At 46.2% G+C, this 18,350-nt stretch overlaps 1 protein-coding gene across 1 annotated transcript in view; it reads left to right on the forward strand.

Moving 5' to 3' along the window:
- Nucleotides 1-18,350, forward strand: part of LOC105023501 (eukaryotic translation initiation factor 3 subunit H) — a 34,450-nt gene that overhangs the window by 4,328 nt on the left and 11,772 nt on the right. Inside the window, exons 2-3 of the mRNA XM_013137933.4 lie at nt 1,709-1,865; nt 18,170-18,337. Coding sequence (XP_012993387.2) covers nt 1,709-1,865; nt 18,170-18,337 — 325 coding nt within the window. The remainder of the gene's footprint in view (nt 1-1,708; nt 1,866-18,169; nt 18,338-18,350) is intronic.

Consider the following 18,350-nt stretch of genomic DNA (forward strand, 5'->3'; position numbering starts at 1 on the left):
TGTCATTTGTTATGAAACTGTGTACAAGGAGTGGGCAAGTCAATACGTTTGGATGAGCACAAAACTGTAGATGCACATTAAACATATTTCGGCTGTTAAGGCCAAAGCAATTCACTGCTGGACCGAGTGTCCCATCCAGACATGGACCTGTCAGGATTCCAACTGTGTGGAGACGCTCCATTTTTAAAAAGGATGGGAATGCCCATGCCATGATAGATAATGGATTAGAGGCCACAGCATGGTCTTTAATATGATCTGTGCCTTTTTTCTTTTTTAGAGAAAGCCATTTGCGGTCATGCAGGGATGGACTCCATTAGGTGTCATGCTAGGGTTCATTTGATTGGCTGGTCTGGGTTGACTTTGAGCTAGCCTGGTCTCTAGAACATCCTCATCTTCAGGTATTAATACAGAGGGGATGGGGTCCATCTAAAATGGCACCCTTTCATCTATAGAGCGCTGTTGTTAATGAGGGCCAATAGGGATCTCGTGAAGAGCACAAGGAGCCATGTTAAACAGCCAACTGTAATTCTTCATATGGTCCTGTGTCGTACTGTAAGAATGACTAATTCTTCATATGGTCCTGTGTCGTACTGTAAGAATTACTGTACTTCTTCATATGGTCCTGTGTCGTACTGTAAGAATGACTGTAATTCTTCTTATGGTCCTGTGTCATACTGTAAGAATTACTGTAATTCTTCATATGGCCCAGTGTCGTACATATAGCTCTGTCGTGAAAGAAGCCTACATTTTGCTGGACGTAAATCATATTATCCCTGGACAGATTGAGCCTTGTGGCCAATATTTCAGGCCAGCGCTGTCCCACGGGTGAATGGGTGGTGACGGCGGCGGCGTTGGCGTTGGTGTCGTTGAACAAGCAGTGGTGTCAAGTGGCATGGCAGCTTCATCCCAAATGTCTCCCTAGCCCCCACAAGCATTTTCCCAAAGTAGTGAGCACAGTAGTTCTCCGTTTGGGAGGCGACCTATGAACGTCGTCCACACCATCCTGTCGGCCACGCGTTATTATTTATGTTTCCGATCTCGACCCGGCCTCCCGCTGTTCTTATCAGCGTGATTTATTAGAGACGCCCTGGCTTTTTGTTTCCTGCTCTTTACTCTTGTTTATTCACACGGCGGCGTCCTTATTTGTCACTTAATTCATCCCGTCTGTGTCCCCGGTTGTAGGCTGTCATGCGAGGCCTCAAGTCCCTGGTCAGAAGTAGTGTGCTACGTAGGGAGTAGAGTGCCGTTAGGGATGTGGCCAAAAGGGCGCGCATGTCCTCTGCAGCCTCATCCGCCACCCGGGCTGGGAGCTTAAATGGCCGCCCCGGCAGAAGCTGCATTCCCATTGGTCCACATGTCCTGGAGATGCCGCGAAGACCAGGCGTAACGTGTCCGTGTCGTGTTCTCCCATCGGGGCAGAGGTCCGGCGGTGGTGTGACTTGTGCTACGCCAGCTGATTTAGAGGCTTGGCTTTTTTTGCTGGGAATGTATTTTCTGTGCCCCCCCCCCCCCCGAGTGGCTCACAGGTCCGAGCCACTGCTGGGGAGGACGCGCGATTAAGTGAAGCGGCACTCACAAAAGTGGACATCTGGAACTTGGGAGGGTGGGTGGGTTGTGGTGCGGGGTAAATGGGGTGCAGATTTGAGGGAGGGAATAAAGCAAACGAAGTGTTGTCATGTCTGATGTGGGCCCCCCTCCCGTTCCACAGGTGGTGCTGAAGATGATCAAACATTACCAGGAGGAGGGTCAGGGGACTGAGGTGGTGCAGGGGGTCCTGCTGGGCCTGGTGGTGGAGGACCGACTGGAGATCACCAACTGCTTCCCCTTCCCGCAGCACACCGAAGACGACGCGGACTTCGACGAAGGTGAGCGTCGCGCGCAGTTCCCTCTGTCTCGTCTGTCGCTTGCGGTTCCCCTCTTGTTGGGGCACATGCATAGTTAATCCTCGGTGGGGGGTGGGGGGGTGGTTCGGCGGCTCGGTAGGTCTGTGTACGGCCCGGGTTCGCTATGATTGGCCAGTGTCTCAGCTCTACATGTGGTTTAATGACTACTGACTGCTTTGCTGTGGCCCAGAGGAATCTGACCTGGAACAATCTGACCCGGAGCAATCTGACCCAGAGGTGCCTGCTTGGATTTGGCGGTGAACTTTATTTTTCGGCTGTGTTGGTGGGAACTGTGGAGCCTAATGTAGAATCGCTTTGTCATGCGGAATCCCTCCTGTTGGTTTAGCGGGGGCATTTTTCTCTACTTCGACAGCAACCCAAACACACGCGCACACATACAGCCTAGGCATCATCATACTTGCACAGCAGGTTCCTGTTTAAATGTCCTCGTTCAAAGTCACACCGGAAAGACCTTCAATAGTAGCGCCGTCCGCTAACCATCCATTAGTGGCTTGGTCGCAGCATCTGGCTGCAGGCTGTCAGCTGACCACCACCTGTTCAATGGTCGTGGGTGAGTCCCAAACGGCGCCCTATTCCGTTAGCACTAGCCGCAGTACACTACAAATCTTTATTGATATCCTTTAGAGGTTGTTGTGATGTGAGTCGGTAGAACTCTGAGTGTTAGGAGTAAAGTTGTTATATAAAACAAACCACAATCTGCCAAGTAAATAAACTTAGGGACCAGTTTCATGGAAACTGATGAAACCTAGTCCTGGACTAGAAAAATCAAGGTCAATATAGTTCTCCATTGGGCTGGATTTTATTTTTTTGGTTTAGGATTAGGCTTCATCTGTGTCCACAAAAGCGGACGTTTAAATGACCAGATGCTGTATCTTCACTGCTGTGGCGCTGTTTCCAGACAAGGGTACAATTATTCGGGGAACAGTAATTATGGAGGAGGAATACTAAACAGGAAACAAACTCCTGTTGTGTCCACTGGACCCGGGTGGAGCAGCAGAGCTGTATTCTTCTCCTCTGTAGTCCTTTACCCAGAAGGTCTGTCTCCTGCACCCTGGGAGGAGCAGAGAATGTCATCCTGCCAGCTTTATCCAGGTGGCCACATGCAGTTATGTCAGGTAGGAACCGGAATGATTGTCAGTTTTGCTCTTCAGTGTCTGCTGAACGGTATATGCTTTGGACAGTGGATAGCATTGATTCAGAGCTCAGTGTCGTGTTTATGTTGTTTTAAATAGAAAGGTGGAGGGGGAAGAAACCCAGATATCTCCGGTCCCTGGCTGCGGCCAGGTTAACTGGTGCAAGCCCTGGGTAACCAAGGAGCTCTGACAGGCTGTCCACACTGGCTCAGCAGCTGGTAGGCCCAGAGCAAGACAGAGCAGCTGGTAGGCCCAGAGCAAGACAGAGCAGCTGGTAGGCCCAGAGCAAGACAGAGCAGCTGGTAGGCCCAGAGCAAGACAGAGCAGCTGGTAGGCCCAGAGCAAGACAGAGCAGCTGGTAGGCCCAGAGCAAGACAGAGCAGCTGGTAGGCCCAGAGCAAGACAGAGCAGCTGGTAGGCCCAGGGCAAGACAGAGCACCTGGTAGATTAAATGTAGTTGGATTCAGAGCTCAGTCAACTGGAGTCAATAAAGACTATATTTATTTTTAAGTTCTAACTACTTGATCTTGCACAGTAAACATTCAGCATCACTCCCCTCTTCTGCCCCAGACCACTCCCCTCTTCTGCCCCAGACCACTCCCCTCTTCTGCCCCAGACCACTCCCCTCTTCTGCCCCAGACCACTCCCCTCTTCTGCCCCAGACCACTCCCCTCTTCTGCCCCAGACCACTCCCCTCTTCTGCCCCAGACCACTCCCCTCTTCTGCCCCAGACCACTCCCCTCTTCTGCCCCAGACCACTCCCCTCTTCTGCCCCAGACCACTCCCCTCTTCTGCCCCAGACCACTCCCCTCTTCTGCCCCAGACCACTCCCCTCTTCTGCCCCAGACCACTCCACTCTTCTGCCCCAGACCACTCCACTCTTCTGCCCCAGACCACTCCACTCTTCTGCCCCAGCTCTAAGAACAGCAGTGTCTCAAATTGTACGCTGTTCACTATTGGCCCTAGATAATTAGTGCTGCAGCTGCTTGTTCCCTCTGTGGGTTTTAGCAGGTTTCTTTGCTCCCTCTTTGTTCAGCAGCACTCTTTATAAAAGATGGTTTGTGGATGTTGTTGATGTGAAAGACAAACTCACAGTGCTAACTAACCTCCATGCCTGTGGTGGTTGGCAGCGTGCCACTCTCTGTCTGTCCTCTAAAGTTAAGCAGGGTTGGTCCTGGTTGGTCCCTGGATAGGAGACAGATGCTGCTGGAAATGGTTTATGTATGAAAGCCCAGTGTCCCAGGGCATTGCCAAGCATAGGGTATTTCAGATGGGATTTTTCAAACGGGTTTCCCGACACACTGTGGTTATTAAAGATCCCCTGACACTTATAAGTGTAGGGATGTATATGCATGCATTTTTATGCTATTGTTTCACTGGAAAGTGTGGAAAAACTGAAGAGATTTCTTTGCTAAAAGACCAGTGGGTCGAACTTGGACCAGCGCTGCAGCTGATCTGTGCTGGAGACAGCGTCTTTGACCCCTGGGTCAACTTGGGCCACCATTGTATAAGGCTGTTAACCCAGGTGTCGTGACCACATAATAAAACTGCCCGTCATTCCAAAATGGCCACCTTATGATCATCACCAGCTTTCAACTGGACCGTTCATCCCCTCAGCCTCCTCCTTAACTGTTCAACAGGTCGGTGCCATAAATGACAGTGTGCTCTGACAACCCACCTGGTAAAACACCCGGACCTTAACCACGTCTGTAGTACTGCTTGTTTTCGTTTCATAGTGATAACTCTGGTTCAAAGTGTTCCTTCCGTCTTTCGGAAAGTCGAGTGTTGTAATATGCCGTATTGTTTTGTCAGGCCTGTTTACAGTGCTGTCGCGATTGTGGGGCGTTTTTTAATGAGCAGGCTATCGCGCACGCCGTGAGACTGGGAGAATAAACAGACACAGCACGTGGTCCAAACACACCCGGCGGGTCGTGGAGACTCTGCGTCGTTTAGTCTTAATGCGGCCTAAAGGCACGGAGAAAATCGGAGGCAGAGCCTAATTAATGTCACCCACCTGTCATCCCAGGTGCCAGTCAGTCCCTGATTAGAGGGGAAGAATGAGCCAGAACAATGGAACTGAGGGCCTCTGGGGCTACATTCCGACAGGCACACCAATTCTAATTATTTTTCTCTAATAACTGGTCTTTCGATAAATCCTCTCTGAGAGAACATTAGTGTCGGGAATAAAACGTCATAATTGGGCTGCCTTGAAACGGTCAGTTCCGTAATCGCGGTGTAGAAACGCAGCGTTCTAACAATGCTCAGTCGTCTGAATGTTTAGTGTTCGGGGCTGGTGGACTGCATCGCTAGGAGGAGTTAATGGTGCTAACTAATTAGTCTCTGGATGCGCCATGCCCACTGTGAGATGTTTCTCCAGGTACCAGGCCTTTGTGTGGAGGATGCCGTGCACACATCTAGAACTACACCTCCCTATCGATGCCCACATATAGACAAATAGACACAGGATAAACCCAGCCATTGTGATTTGTGACGTTGGGGTGGTCAGACCTTCGTGATTAGATCATGACTGACTGACTGGCTGGCTGACTGACTGCTGATTGAAAGGTTTGATTTCTCTGTAGCCCCTATGGAGGGTAGAGACGTTCGCGCGGGTACACACACACACACCTCTTGCTGGCAGTTTCTACTCCAGGTATTTAATTGAAGCCAAAAGATTACAGATTGCTCAGCCATGATCTCGCCCTGCAGTCCCAGCCACCTTAACTACCACCACTGTTATGCAGGGTTCTGTATGCCTTCAGAATGTACTTGGCTTCATTATTCTCCATTCTTTCTGATTTTCTCTCTCTATCTCTATCCTTCTCCTTCAACAGTTAGCCCTCCAGTAGACCACTTCTCTGTTGGAGGAAGTAACTGCGTCAGGTTCCTGTGTCCTCTGCGCTGTGCTAATTTAAACCATTTGGCAAGTGTCCTATGAAAGAAGACAATGTGTGAAAGGGGGTGCTATTATGTGTTGAAACGGGGCCGCCTGGTCGTGTCTTTATCTAAGTAACAGGCTCTCTTCCAAGACAACCAGTCCTCCAATCCCCTTTTGGCTTGAACATGTCAGTTTGGCTGCTACACCTGGGTTCAAGTCGTTTTAAATCATTTAAAATGCTAAACGGTCCACGATTAATCCACTCTGACCCAATGACTCCCAATTGAACAGTCAGACAGGTCTAAACCCTCCCTGATTATCACAATGGTACAAACAGACAGGTCTAAACCCTCCCTGACTATCACAAAGGAACAGTCACAGACAGGTCTAAACCCTTCCTCACTGTCACAAAGGAACAGTCACAGACAGGTCTAAACCCTCCCTGATTATCACAATGATACAAACAGACAGGTCTAAACCCTCCCTGACTATCACAAAGGAACAGTCACAGACAGGTCTAAACCCTTCCTCAGTGTCACAAAGGAACAGTCACAGACAGGTCTAAACCCTCCCTGATTATCACAATGGTACAAACAGACAGGTCTAAACCCTCCCTGACTATCACAAAGGAACAGTCACAGACAGGTCTAAACCCTTCCTCAGTGTCACAAAGGAACAGTCACAGACAGGTCTAAACCCTCCCTGATTATCACAAAGGAACAGTCACAGACAGGTCTAAACCCTCCCTGATTATCACAAAGGAACAGTCACAGACAGGTCTAAACCCTCCCTGATTATCACAAAGGAACAGTCACAGACAGGTCTAAACCCTCCCTGATTATCACAAAGGAACAGTCACAGACAGGTCTAAACCCTCCCTGATTATCACAAAGGAACAGTCACAGACAGGTCTAAAGGTTTTCAGTACTTTTTGAACCTTGAACTGCAGCTGCCTGCTTTGTATCTGAGGCATAAATCAGCTGTCTGATTGGCCCTTGGGTGGGGGGGGGGGGGGGGGGGTACATTTTTATGTGGCTATCTCCTCCTGTCTGTCTGTCTGGATACATTTCTACCTGTCTGTCAGAGACTCTCCTGTCTGTCTGGGACACTCCCCTTCATATCTGTCTGTTTAAAACATAACAATGCACCAGGGTTCTGCAGATTGCAGCTGGGCCAATCAGGTGCAGAGCAGGTGTGTGTGTGTGTGTGTGTGTGTGTGTGTGTGTGTGTTGGGTGGTCCTGTGTTTGTGAGCAATACATTTGATTTCATTTGGTGCAGCAGTCCATTTTCCAGTCATTTCATTTGTACTGTAATACATCCTACTGGGCTGTACATTCCCCCAACTATTAGTTCAGGTGGGCTCCAGGCCTTTTGATTTACCGCACTCCGTTAGAGGAGTTTAGCCCTGCCGGGCTCAGTCTTACAGAACCACCAGCCGTCACTATGTTCCCTATACAAACAGCACAAAAGGGGATTTCCAAAATAAAAGATGTTAAAAAATCTGATATTCTAAGACAGAATGTATCACTGCAGGTGTTTTAGTGAAAACAACACACACACACACACACACACACACATTACTGTTACACTCCATAACAAGGACACTGTCCGTCGGACCGAAGAGGGAGAGAGCGCCTGTTCTGCAGCGACCACATGTCTGTTCTGCAGCGACCACATGTCTGTTCTGCTGTGATGAATGGGTGTGCCGTCGGGACTGAAAGGAACATATCGAGTTGTTGTTTAGCAGGTTGTTGAAGTGACCAGAGCTAATTTCCCCCCATTCCCTTTTCACTGGACTTCATGGATGGAGACGCTGCTTTTGCTCTCTTCCTTTGCTCTCTCCTCTTCTCTAGTCCTGTACTTTTCTCTCCTCTCCTGTTTTCCCCTTCTCTCAGTTCTCAGTTTCTTCTGGAATCGTGGATTAGCTGTAATTAATCTTAGTTAAGCTTGTTCCTCTGGAGGGCTGCCATCCTTCTGCAGAGGTGCTGAAGTACACATTATGCACACACAGTTAGTGTACACACACACACACACACACACACACACACTGATAAACATCAACCTGCTTTGTTAGGACGCCACCCTCTAAGACTGGAGTACTGCTGTGATAGTTGACTGGCTCTGAAGGGGCTTGACTGGCTCTGAAGGAGGTTGCCGGTTTTTAAGGGTTTTTTAATTCCGCTAACTTCCATAAGGTGTGAGTAAATTAGGAATAACTCCTTTTACATCATGGCGAGAGAAGGCGTTAGTATGAAGAGTATGAGGTAGCGGGGCAAAAAGCAAGTCTGTACCAGTGTCCTGTCTCGATAGCCCTTGAGCTTACTTATTCTGTGCTTTGTTGACCCAGTCCCAATTATATAGCCTGCCCCAATCGGATCTTGACAACCCTGCCTCTTGTGTGGTGTCCAAAGACTGCTCACTCCAGGTCTCATATTAACATGCTAATTTACACAGGCGGCTTCTGTTCGTCCATAAGGGCTTTTATTCTGTTTGCTCAATTGTGCTGTTACTGAATAGGAGGCTCTGCTGTAGTGTTACAGGCCAGGTGGCCTGCAGTACACACAGGCACAGCTATTATGGACAAGGAAAGATATTGCGTTATAGGCGAAAAGATACAGTTACCAGTAAAATTTGATTATAATGGGTAGCTAGGTGGCTTTTAACGTTACTACACAATATACACACAAAACATCACCAGGCGAAGTTAACATAAGTCTTACAGTACAAACAAAAACAGAAATGTGTCAACTTAAAAAATCCGTCTTAATTACAAATACATTAATTATTTACTGTCAACACGTAGCAGGCAGGATTGATATCCATCTAGGCTTCTAGCTTAGCCTTTTAGCGCTCCATGGTCTTTTCTGCAAATGGCTAATTCGCTTATTTACAGCTGACATTTTTTAATGAGCCACAAGTACACCAACGTTTTGGAAATGGCATATATAAAAAATCTCTAACCAGTTGTGAAAATAGAGTATGCAGTACCGTAGGGTAGTGAACTTTTGAAAGTTAAGACTTCCAAACGACGGTGGAGATCCTTAATGTTAAGGGAAAAAACTAACCGAAGAGAAATGTTTACCACAATTGAAAGTTCTAGTGAAATGATTACCAAATTACCACTGACAGGTCCGATAAAAAAAATAATAATGCAGCAAGGCTGTCGCGTTACCAGGACACAGCTGCTACTTAATTAGATGGAGATGCAAAACTTGAGAATCAGTGCAGCAGCTTAAACTGGCTACAGGGGAGAGGCCATTCCGTCTGCGTTTGACTGATGACGAGAGCAGGGACGGGATAGTCGACACGCTGGCCCGGTAAACTTAACACACTGCTTGTTATTTATTGTCCCTTCCGATTACATAGCAGCTTTCTTTGGCGCGTCGAACGGAGAGAATCTAGGCCAGGCTAATTGAGAACTTCTAACAGTGGGCTTTCTACCATTGCAATTCCATTCAGACTGTTATTAATTTAATAGCAAAGCTGCCTGTTTGGTGTAGCCTGTCCTCATTTGGACATTTAGAAAGTATGTTTGTCTTATTTTAATTCCGTCTTCAACTTTTTCCTCATGTTTTCATATGCCTAATTTGCTGTCCTATTAGCAAACTAGCGAGCCAGGTATCATGATTAGGCTTTCCGATGGCCAATCTGTCATGCTGGCTAGTTAAACTAGCAGAACACCACTCTTCTGCTAGTTAAACTAGCAGAACACCACTGGTGGTGGTAGTAATATTAAGCCCCAGCTCTACAAGTTCAAATTTTACATTGACATTTTTGGCAGATATGGTTACACTTCCATTAACTTAAACTTAGTTACACTTCCATTAACTGTTTTGCTGAACAGTAGCCTACAACCTACTTTTCACTTTGTGGCACCGGTCAGATGCTAATCGCTAGGTTTTCTGCAGCCCCATTTCTTCTCATGACGTTGACAGCCGTGCTCTGTGAGTGAAGAATAATGAATAGGGGTGAATATCGTTGTGCATATATACATCTTAAATGACCAGATCGCAACTACAACTAAGTTACTAGCGATGGAGGGATATCTGGATGGTAAGCATATTCACGGTTACTTTAATGCTAACACCTTCTCCATGTCCTGAGAGCAAAAAATACCTCAAAACAACACACTACCGCCATGCCAAAACAACACACTACCGCCATGCCAAAACAACACACTACCGCCATGCCAAAACAACACACTACCGCCATGCCAAAACAACACACTACCGCCATGCCAAAACACCACACTACCGCCATGCCAAAACACCACACTACCGCCATGCCAAAACACCACACTACCGCCATGCTTGACAATTGATATGGGTAAAATATATGCCGTCTTTGGTTTTTCCCAGACAGTGCTGTTGAGATAGTCAGTTTAACAAATGCATCCAGAAGCACCTGTCAGAACTTATCAAGACTCATGGAAGTATATTCCATGGGCAGATTAGGCAAAAGTGAAGCTCTTCGGGTGACTTCGGTGCCATTATGTCTGGCAAACACTGCTGTGTCTTTTTATTTCGGGACATATTTTTCCTTTTTTCCTATTAAGTATTGCCAACAAAAAATAGACACTGAAAGATTGTCTCTCCATTTAACAATGGTATGACATGATTATGTTCAGTTCCACCTCTTATTGGGCTTTGTTGTGGCCAATTAGCTATTTTAAAAGAAATATTTATTTGCAGACACTTTTTATTTGACAGGAAAGTATTGAAAGGCAGAGGCGAGAACTGCTGGGCCTCCCCAATCCGCAATTTTCTATTTTTATCTCTGTTTTTATAATTGTTATGGTATCCCATCCACTTAAACAACCCAGGCCCCCCCCCTTACACCCCTCCAGCAGAAGTCGGTTTCCTGCTCCGATGAGGTCTAAAGACTGCTGGTGTTCTGTTCTACCTAATCATTAATTATACTGACATGGTGTCACGTTTCCCGATTAGAATAATTAAAATAGACTCTCGGGTTCCGAATTGAATTGTACGCTTGTGGTTGAATATGGCTGAGTTTTAACCGGCAGCATAATTCTGATTTTAATTTCTCCCGTTCGCTCTTGACCAATCAGATCAGCTCTGAAAAATAACAATTTATGAACGATTTGTCCGAAGACCATTACATGGGGAAAAAATTGTAATTGGGTGACTTGTCTAAACAGGCTTTATGCTCTTTATTATTCTGTCAGTAGTCTGAAAAACGGTCCTTGGAGACATCCAGTCCTTCAGCCTTTGGTTGTAACCCTTAACCAGCTAACAGGATTCTTTTAATCAGGTGTGCTCACACTCCTAAATCGACTACATGGAACAGATAGAGGTCCCTGGGGAGAGGAATGAGAACCACTGGTCAATGTGAAGTTGAATAACGCTGATAATTAAAAATGAAAAGCCAAATGATTGAGTTTTTCTCTCTTTCTGTGTTAGTCGCAGGTTTTTTAAATTTCGTATTCAACTGAATGGTTCAGGGACCGTTACATCATGCTACTATCTTCCACCAAGCCTCACCAGGGTGCGTGTGCTTGTGGTTGTGTGTTCCGTTGTCAGCTTGGCAGGCAAATGTTCCATATGGATGATTTAAAAAGACTGACAGTTTAACCATTAGTTGTATATTTGTTTTTCAACTAACCGACCTACACACATGCACAAATTCTTGTGGTACGTTATTCGGTATCTCTGAGCCACATTCATACGGAATGGCTTTGGTTAGGAACCTTAAGACCCAGTAAGGTGTGTGTGTGTGTGTGTGTGTGTGTGTGTGTGGGCGACACAGGGACTGACTGATTGATTGATAGCACGACGAACAGCAGCCCTAAAGAAATGAACTGCAACAATAGCCTGGTGTCCCAAACTGCACCCTCACGTCCATAACCGTGCGTCAGAGTTGACCAGACCACGCGGGTCCTGGTCGGAAGTACTCACAGGTCTCTGGGTGGGAGGAGGGCACTCCATAGGGGACAAGGGGACATTTTGGACCGGACCCTAGGAAAGGAATGGAGTGGGGAAAGTGTCTGGCTCACATTGTTGTGGTGATTATGTAGTAGGATTGGCTATTCTCTAGGATAATGAAGTATCTCGGGCGAACTATTACCTCGGATTGGAGCTGGCCAGCAGAACAGACGCGCACACACACACACACACACACACACACACACACACACACACATGCGCGCACACACACACATGCGCACGCACAAACGAGAGCATTGTGGTTCAGAGAGGAGGAAGAACATTTGAAGCGTGCAACTGTCATGCCGCACCTGCTAGTAATGCATTGTACTTTGAGTCGGGTGTACACGTCCCAAATGCCCCCCCACCCCCACCCCCCCCCCACCCCACCAATGTAGTGCGCTGCCCGTTAATCCAGGGCACGCTGGTTGATAGGAGTCACGCCGTTTCTACTTCTGCATTGTGGCACTTGTTAAAGTACGGGTATTTTGACCTTCACAAGCTGGTGTATTTACTTTAAACCGTTTCGAACTGCGTGCGTCACTCAGTCGCAGTCAAACGTGCCCCCCCCCAGGTTGGCCTGAAATGCTTCTGGTGCATATACTGACTCCACAGTAATATTGCCACCCTCCTACAGCAATTAGGATTCAATTTCAGAAATTGGCCCAGTGCTGTGTCTGCGCGGCAGGCTGACATTGTGCTTCAGACGTGTGACGCAGGGAACAGTCGAGCCCATACACCCCCTGTGGACGCGGCTCCGCCGCAAATACCGACCCGTAACAGATCCAGTCGAATCCTTACTAATATGAATTAATTTGAATATTACTGAAATGCGCTTTGATGCCTGGACGCTAGGCCCTCGCGGGGGAGTCAGGGTCCGTTTGGGTCACGTCCCAGCCGGTACGACTCAACTTTGGTTGCTCTCGCGTATACCGTTTTCTTTTCTGGCGGGCTTATCGGAAGGGCGCTGTGTTGTTCTAACCTCCCTGGGTAGGCCTGCTTACATACCAAAACCTGAGGAAATCTAGATTTCACCGTCCCCCGTTGAGCCATTAGGTTGCCATGGAGAATAGGGCTACGTCGTTTTAGCTGGTGTATCCTCATCCACTCATCCACTCATAGTCCGTTTGCTTCTTGTTCTCATGAACGCGGCTGTTGATTAACCTCCAGAGTCTTTAGTGTTAACAGCCTGCCTTATGCAACATGCAGAATTCCAAAGAAAAGTACAGTTTCTAAGACTCCTGGAGTGAATAAGTGGAGAGGATTGGCTGAAATCAAGACTTCAGAAGGAACGCCCGGGGGGGTTCACCTTTGTCTGCTAAAACCGTTGTTTTAAACAATGGGTCTGAGATGGCCAGCATTTCTCATACATATTTCCCAACATAGAAAAATGGGGGCCATGCCTGTGGTCAACCGCAGGAGCAGATAAATCTGTCCTAATTGGCCTATATCATCTGCGTGGACGTAACGTGACACACTCTCCAATACGTTCTGTGTAAACAGTACCCTGGCTTATTCTGACGATCACCATCTGGAAGGCTCACTTTGACGTCAACATCTTGATATTTATTTCCCCCCGCTACCCGCGAACGCTCCAGTTCCTCTGTGAGGCGATCATAATTTTTCAATTGTCATGTGGACTTTCGTTGCGATGTTCTGTTGTTGTGAAGGGTGCTTCGGTCCCCTTGAAAAAGACAAATACAAATGTTCTAGGTCTTTTGAAATGTCCTCTTCATAATCAGGGCGTGCAAACCCACAGCAGCAGAATTCAGGGGATCATTAATGCCCTTCCATCAGGCTGCATGCAAATCCAGGCCATTCAGACACCTTACAAATAATCACCTTTAACATGCATGCATGCATACAAATAAAGTTATGTAGTAGATGCTCTTTTACAGTAGTGACTGTATATATTAGAAACCTGTAGTCTGTTGTAACGCCATATTAGAACCCGAAACCCTGGTGGTGTTACAGTATATACTAGAACCCGAAACCCCGGTGGTGTTGCAGTATATACTAGAACCCGAAACCCTGGTGGTGCTACAGTATATATTAGAACCCGAAACCCTGGTGGTGTTACAGTATATATTAGAACCCGAAACCCTGGTGGTGTTACAGTATATATTATGACCCTATATTAGGTTTTAGGTAAATTTTTCTTAAGCTGAAGTTGTTAGATAATACTGCTTGCTAATAGAAAATATGCCTTGAATATCAAATTAATTGTCTTGTTCCATTGGCAGAATATTTCACTTATTTCACCCACATATCTCCTCAAATATGCTACATTTTCTTATTTTTTTAGAAAAAAAATGTGCAGTGTATGCGGCATGCTCTTAACAAGTGAACTACGTTGTAATCTCCTGTGCCCCAAAGAATTCCGATGTACACTGAACATTACGCGCAAGGCAATGAAACAGTACGAAAACATGTTAATGCTATGAAGCTGTCAATGCGGAGAGAAGTCAGGCAATGTAGACTAATCCAGAAGGCAGTTTTGTTCAGGACTTGAATAGGATGCTTGTTACCAAATAATTTCTACATACATGCTTGTTAATGTCATGGTTATGATTATGGAATGCCAAGACCAGTGTTGGGGACCGTTACTTTTCAAAGTAACTAATTACAGTTACTAGTTACAGTTCCCATAAAGTAACTGGTTACGTTACTTGCTGTAGAAAGACATTAAGTTACTTAATTACTAAGATATGTTCTTTGATTCTATATTCACGTGTTGGTGACTTCTGTCCAAAAGGCACAGATTTAATGGGACTTCGTGTAATTATGTAGTCAGGTATTGCATAGTTAGTGTCACTCAACAGCATTTAACATTATTAATCATTATACAGCAAGAATGACCAATCCTATTGTCTCAAGTAATCATATACCATAATGCCAAATAATACTTGCATTTAGTTCATTAATCAAGAATCTCTTAAATCATTTATTTATTTATATAATTATTACAAGTGCCTCCACATTTTCAGGCCAGGCTTATTATACAGCCTGTATGTGCAGACTTCAATACTAGATAGATCCATTCTGGTGAACAATGAGGAACAAAAATAACAGCTGTAGCATTGTACACTGATAAACATACCTTCTCAAACAGAACAGCTATTTGAAATCTCTTTGCAATAATGTGCATAATCCATTAATGTTTCATGACTTTATTCAGAGGTGAATAATCACAATCAATTTTTGAAAGGATTCAGAAAAATCTTGTTTAGAAACAGAACATGTGTTTAGATGTTCATTTACTATAAACAATAGCTGACAAAAAAATATTCTCTGCTTATATAAACGACCACTATTAAGACCTCCCATATAAAAATAAAATGTGGGCTACATGAGGCTTATTAACGGAATGAAAGCGTACTCTTGTGAATCCCAAACAAGCCCTGCTGTCCTATTACTTTTATTTAAGTGCCCTCCATAATAATTTGTTGTTATTTATAATTTGCTCTGAAGTGGCAGCTACGCGTTTCATTCGGATTAAACAATCGTTTGCCTGGAAATAATGGAGGATGTATTGGGATCCACTTTGGGTGTCCCAACGAGGAAGATTTCTGATCCAACTTCGGTTGTCCAGCAGGCAAGTTCCCAATAGGCAAGTTGATCCCAGCAAAACAACAGCAAAATGGTGAACTGCTTCCCAAGCCAGAATCGCGAATCTCACCCCGTATCGCTAGTCGACGCTACATATCGTTTTGGAATGAATGGGCACTGGGCGCATGGCTTTGAGATGTATCATGAGTGTATCATGTCCTATCATGAGTGTATCATGTCCTTTATCTGGGAGAGCTGGTGCTGCCGTCTTTGCGTCCTTTGTTGCCACTTGCCACTAGAGAAAAGTAATGCTATGTAAAGCTGCCTAGGTTGCATTGAGGGAAATTGAGTGAAAAAACAACTAGTAAGGGATTACTTAACTTAACACGTTACGTTACTTGTTACCTTTACAAAGTAGTCTGACTACTGTAACGTGTTACCCCCCCGATGCTGGCCAAGACATTTCATGTCACAGTGATTTTCTGGTATGTTATCCATGCAGGTATAGTTCTGTCCTGCCCATCTACAGCTGTTTAGTAGACCGCTTCTTTTCATCAAGCTCTGGGACAGCTTGTCCTAAAATAAATTACTAGGTAATGCATAAAACAATTATATGCTTCCCAAAAACCATACATCATTGCCCCTTATCTATAAGACTGTTTTTGTTGATGGTTGTGTTTGGACCCGGTCCGATTATAATGGTTACCGTAATTTATTTATTCTACAGCACATTACAGAAAATTATCTCACAGTGCTAGATGATTTGATGAGAGCCTTTGCTTGGGGCAGCAGAGCTAGCATTTTGTTAGCTTTAATTTATTCAATTATTTTGATGTATTTCAAATCTCTACAGACGTCATATTATATATATATTCGTTAATATATCGCCATCCGAATTACATCGAGACAACTCCAGACAACTACCATCTATGTGCTCTTGGTGTGAACAGTGGGAAAACCCTGTGGAGAGCTGGTTGGACAGGGGCAAAAGCACTTGGCTAGTGTTTAACGAGCCGGACACGTTTATTATTTTGTTACCAGCTCCTCTCATATTGACCAGCATCATGGCTAATTGTCCCAGGTTGGCCGGTGAGAAGCAAGCGTTACCCACTTCCCCTACGACCAAACCATTACACTTTGTTGGCATAAGTGACATTCGGTGTTGCCCCGCAGGCGCTAACCAACGCCTAGAGATGGCGCGTTCCTTGGAGAGCTTCCTCATGCTTCTGCTTCCCCTCTCTCCTTGTCTCATCATACAGCCATATGTATCTCTCCCTCCCTCCTTTTCTTTTTCCATCTGTCATCCCATCCGTCCCCTGTCAGTCAGGCTGGGGATGTGTTCGGCGGCGCCGGCCGCTGAATCCTGCTCTGGTTTGAGGTATTCAGGTCCGCCCAATGAAGATGTGCTCCTGAATTTAGTTCCGCTTGGTTCCGTGGCGCCACGGTGCTTTCTGAAAGCACAAGGCCTTATTGTAACGAAGGGATGGAGGACATCTCACTCTCTCTTTCTCTCTCTTTGTCTCCCTCAGCCGCACTTTTTCAGATGCTTTCTTTCTTTCAATCCGTCTGTCTCTCTTGCCCACTCTCTTGGGCTTTCAGCCTCCTCTCATTCCTTGTCTCGCTCTGTCTTTCTCTCACTCTCCCTGCCTCCCTTTCTGTCTCTCACTTGCGTCTCCCTCCTCCGCAGTCCGATCTCATTAGCACCCTAATCAGACTCCGTGGAATAGATGTTTTATGCAGGGGCTCGGAGAAGGGGCAGGCTCTTGTGACAATGCCGTGTGCCTGGGTGTTTTTAGGTCCTGACGGACGGTGTGATTCTCAACGCCACTGTGAAATGTACCAGGAGAAAGTATTCCCAAATTGAATCAAATTAAATAGAGGGGCGCAGAATTAATGTGCGGAAGGGAATCGGGGTCCAAAAGGCCACAGCCGGCCAACAAAACACTGATTAATCGGTCTCAGTTTCAACACGAAGATCCTCCCTCCCCCATTCTGTCTCTCTCTCTCTTCTCTAAACATATTTAGACGACAGCACTCATGAATCACGGCGTAAGGCTCAACACATGCGCTCCCAGCCCTTTGGCCAGAGCCCTGACCTGGAAAGAGAGAGATGCGGTTTAGCTGGTAACGAAATGGCGCTCTCGGCCTAACAAGTGCTGTCGCTGGTGATGGAATTGTTTAGGTGCCAGTGTGAGATGCAGTTGCTATCCAACAATAAAATGATCTACTTTCTTATTCTGTTTATACATGGAGCCTGAAGGACATCAGAACCAGACTTCCTGCATCACGGATCATTCCATCACACAACGAGTGTGACATTGTCTTCAGACCTCACTAGCGACAGAGTATCTGTCAGAAAACCTTCCCACGTTACAACAGGAGTGGATGATGGCTGATTCAGTGTGTGTGTGTGTTGGCGCGAGCGTGCTTGTGTTACAACAGGAGTGGATGATGGCTGATTCAGTGTGTGTGTGTTGGCGCGAGCGTGCTTGTGTTACAATAGGAGTGGATGATGGCTGATTCAGTGTGTGTGTGTTGGCGCGAGCGTGCTTGTGTTACAACAGGAGTGGATGATGGCTGATTCAGTGTGTGTGTGTTGGCGCGAGTGTGCTTGTGTTACAACAGGAGTGGATGATGGCTGATTCAGTGTGTATTTATAACCCATCTGATGAATTGAAAAAGTACAAATGTCTCTTAACTGTCTTGCTTTCTCTTTCGCCCCCCCCCTCCTCCCCTTCTCTCCCCCCCTTCTCTCCCTTTAGTTCAGTACCAGATGGAGATGATGCGTTCTTTGCGTCATGTGAACATTGACCATCTGCATGTGGGTTGGTACCAGTCAACCTACTATGGCTCCTTTGTCAGCCGGGCCCTTCTGGACTCTCAGTTTAGCTACCAGCACGCCATCGAAGAGTCCGTGGTCCTTATCTATGGTGAGTTATCGGT

The sequence above is a fragment of the Esox lucius genome, chromosome 16 (assembly GCF_011004845.1).
Source record: "Esox lucius isolate fEsoLuc1 chromosome 16, fEsoLuc1.pri, whole genome shotgun sequence".
Taxonomy (NCBI): Eukaryota; Metazoa; Chordata; class Actinopteri; order Esociformes; family Esocidae; genus Esox; species Esox lucius.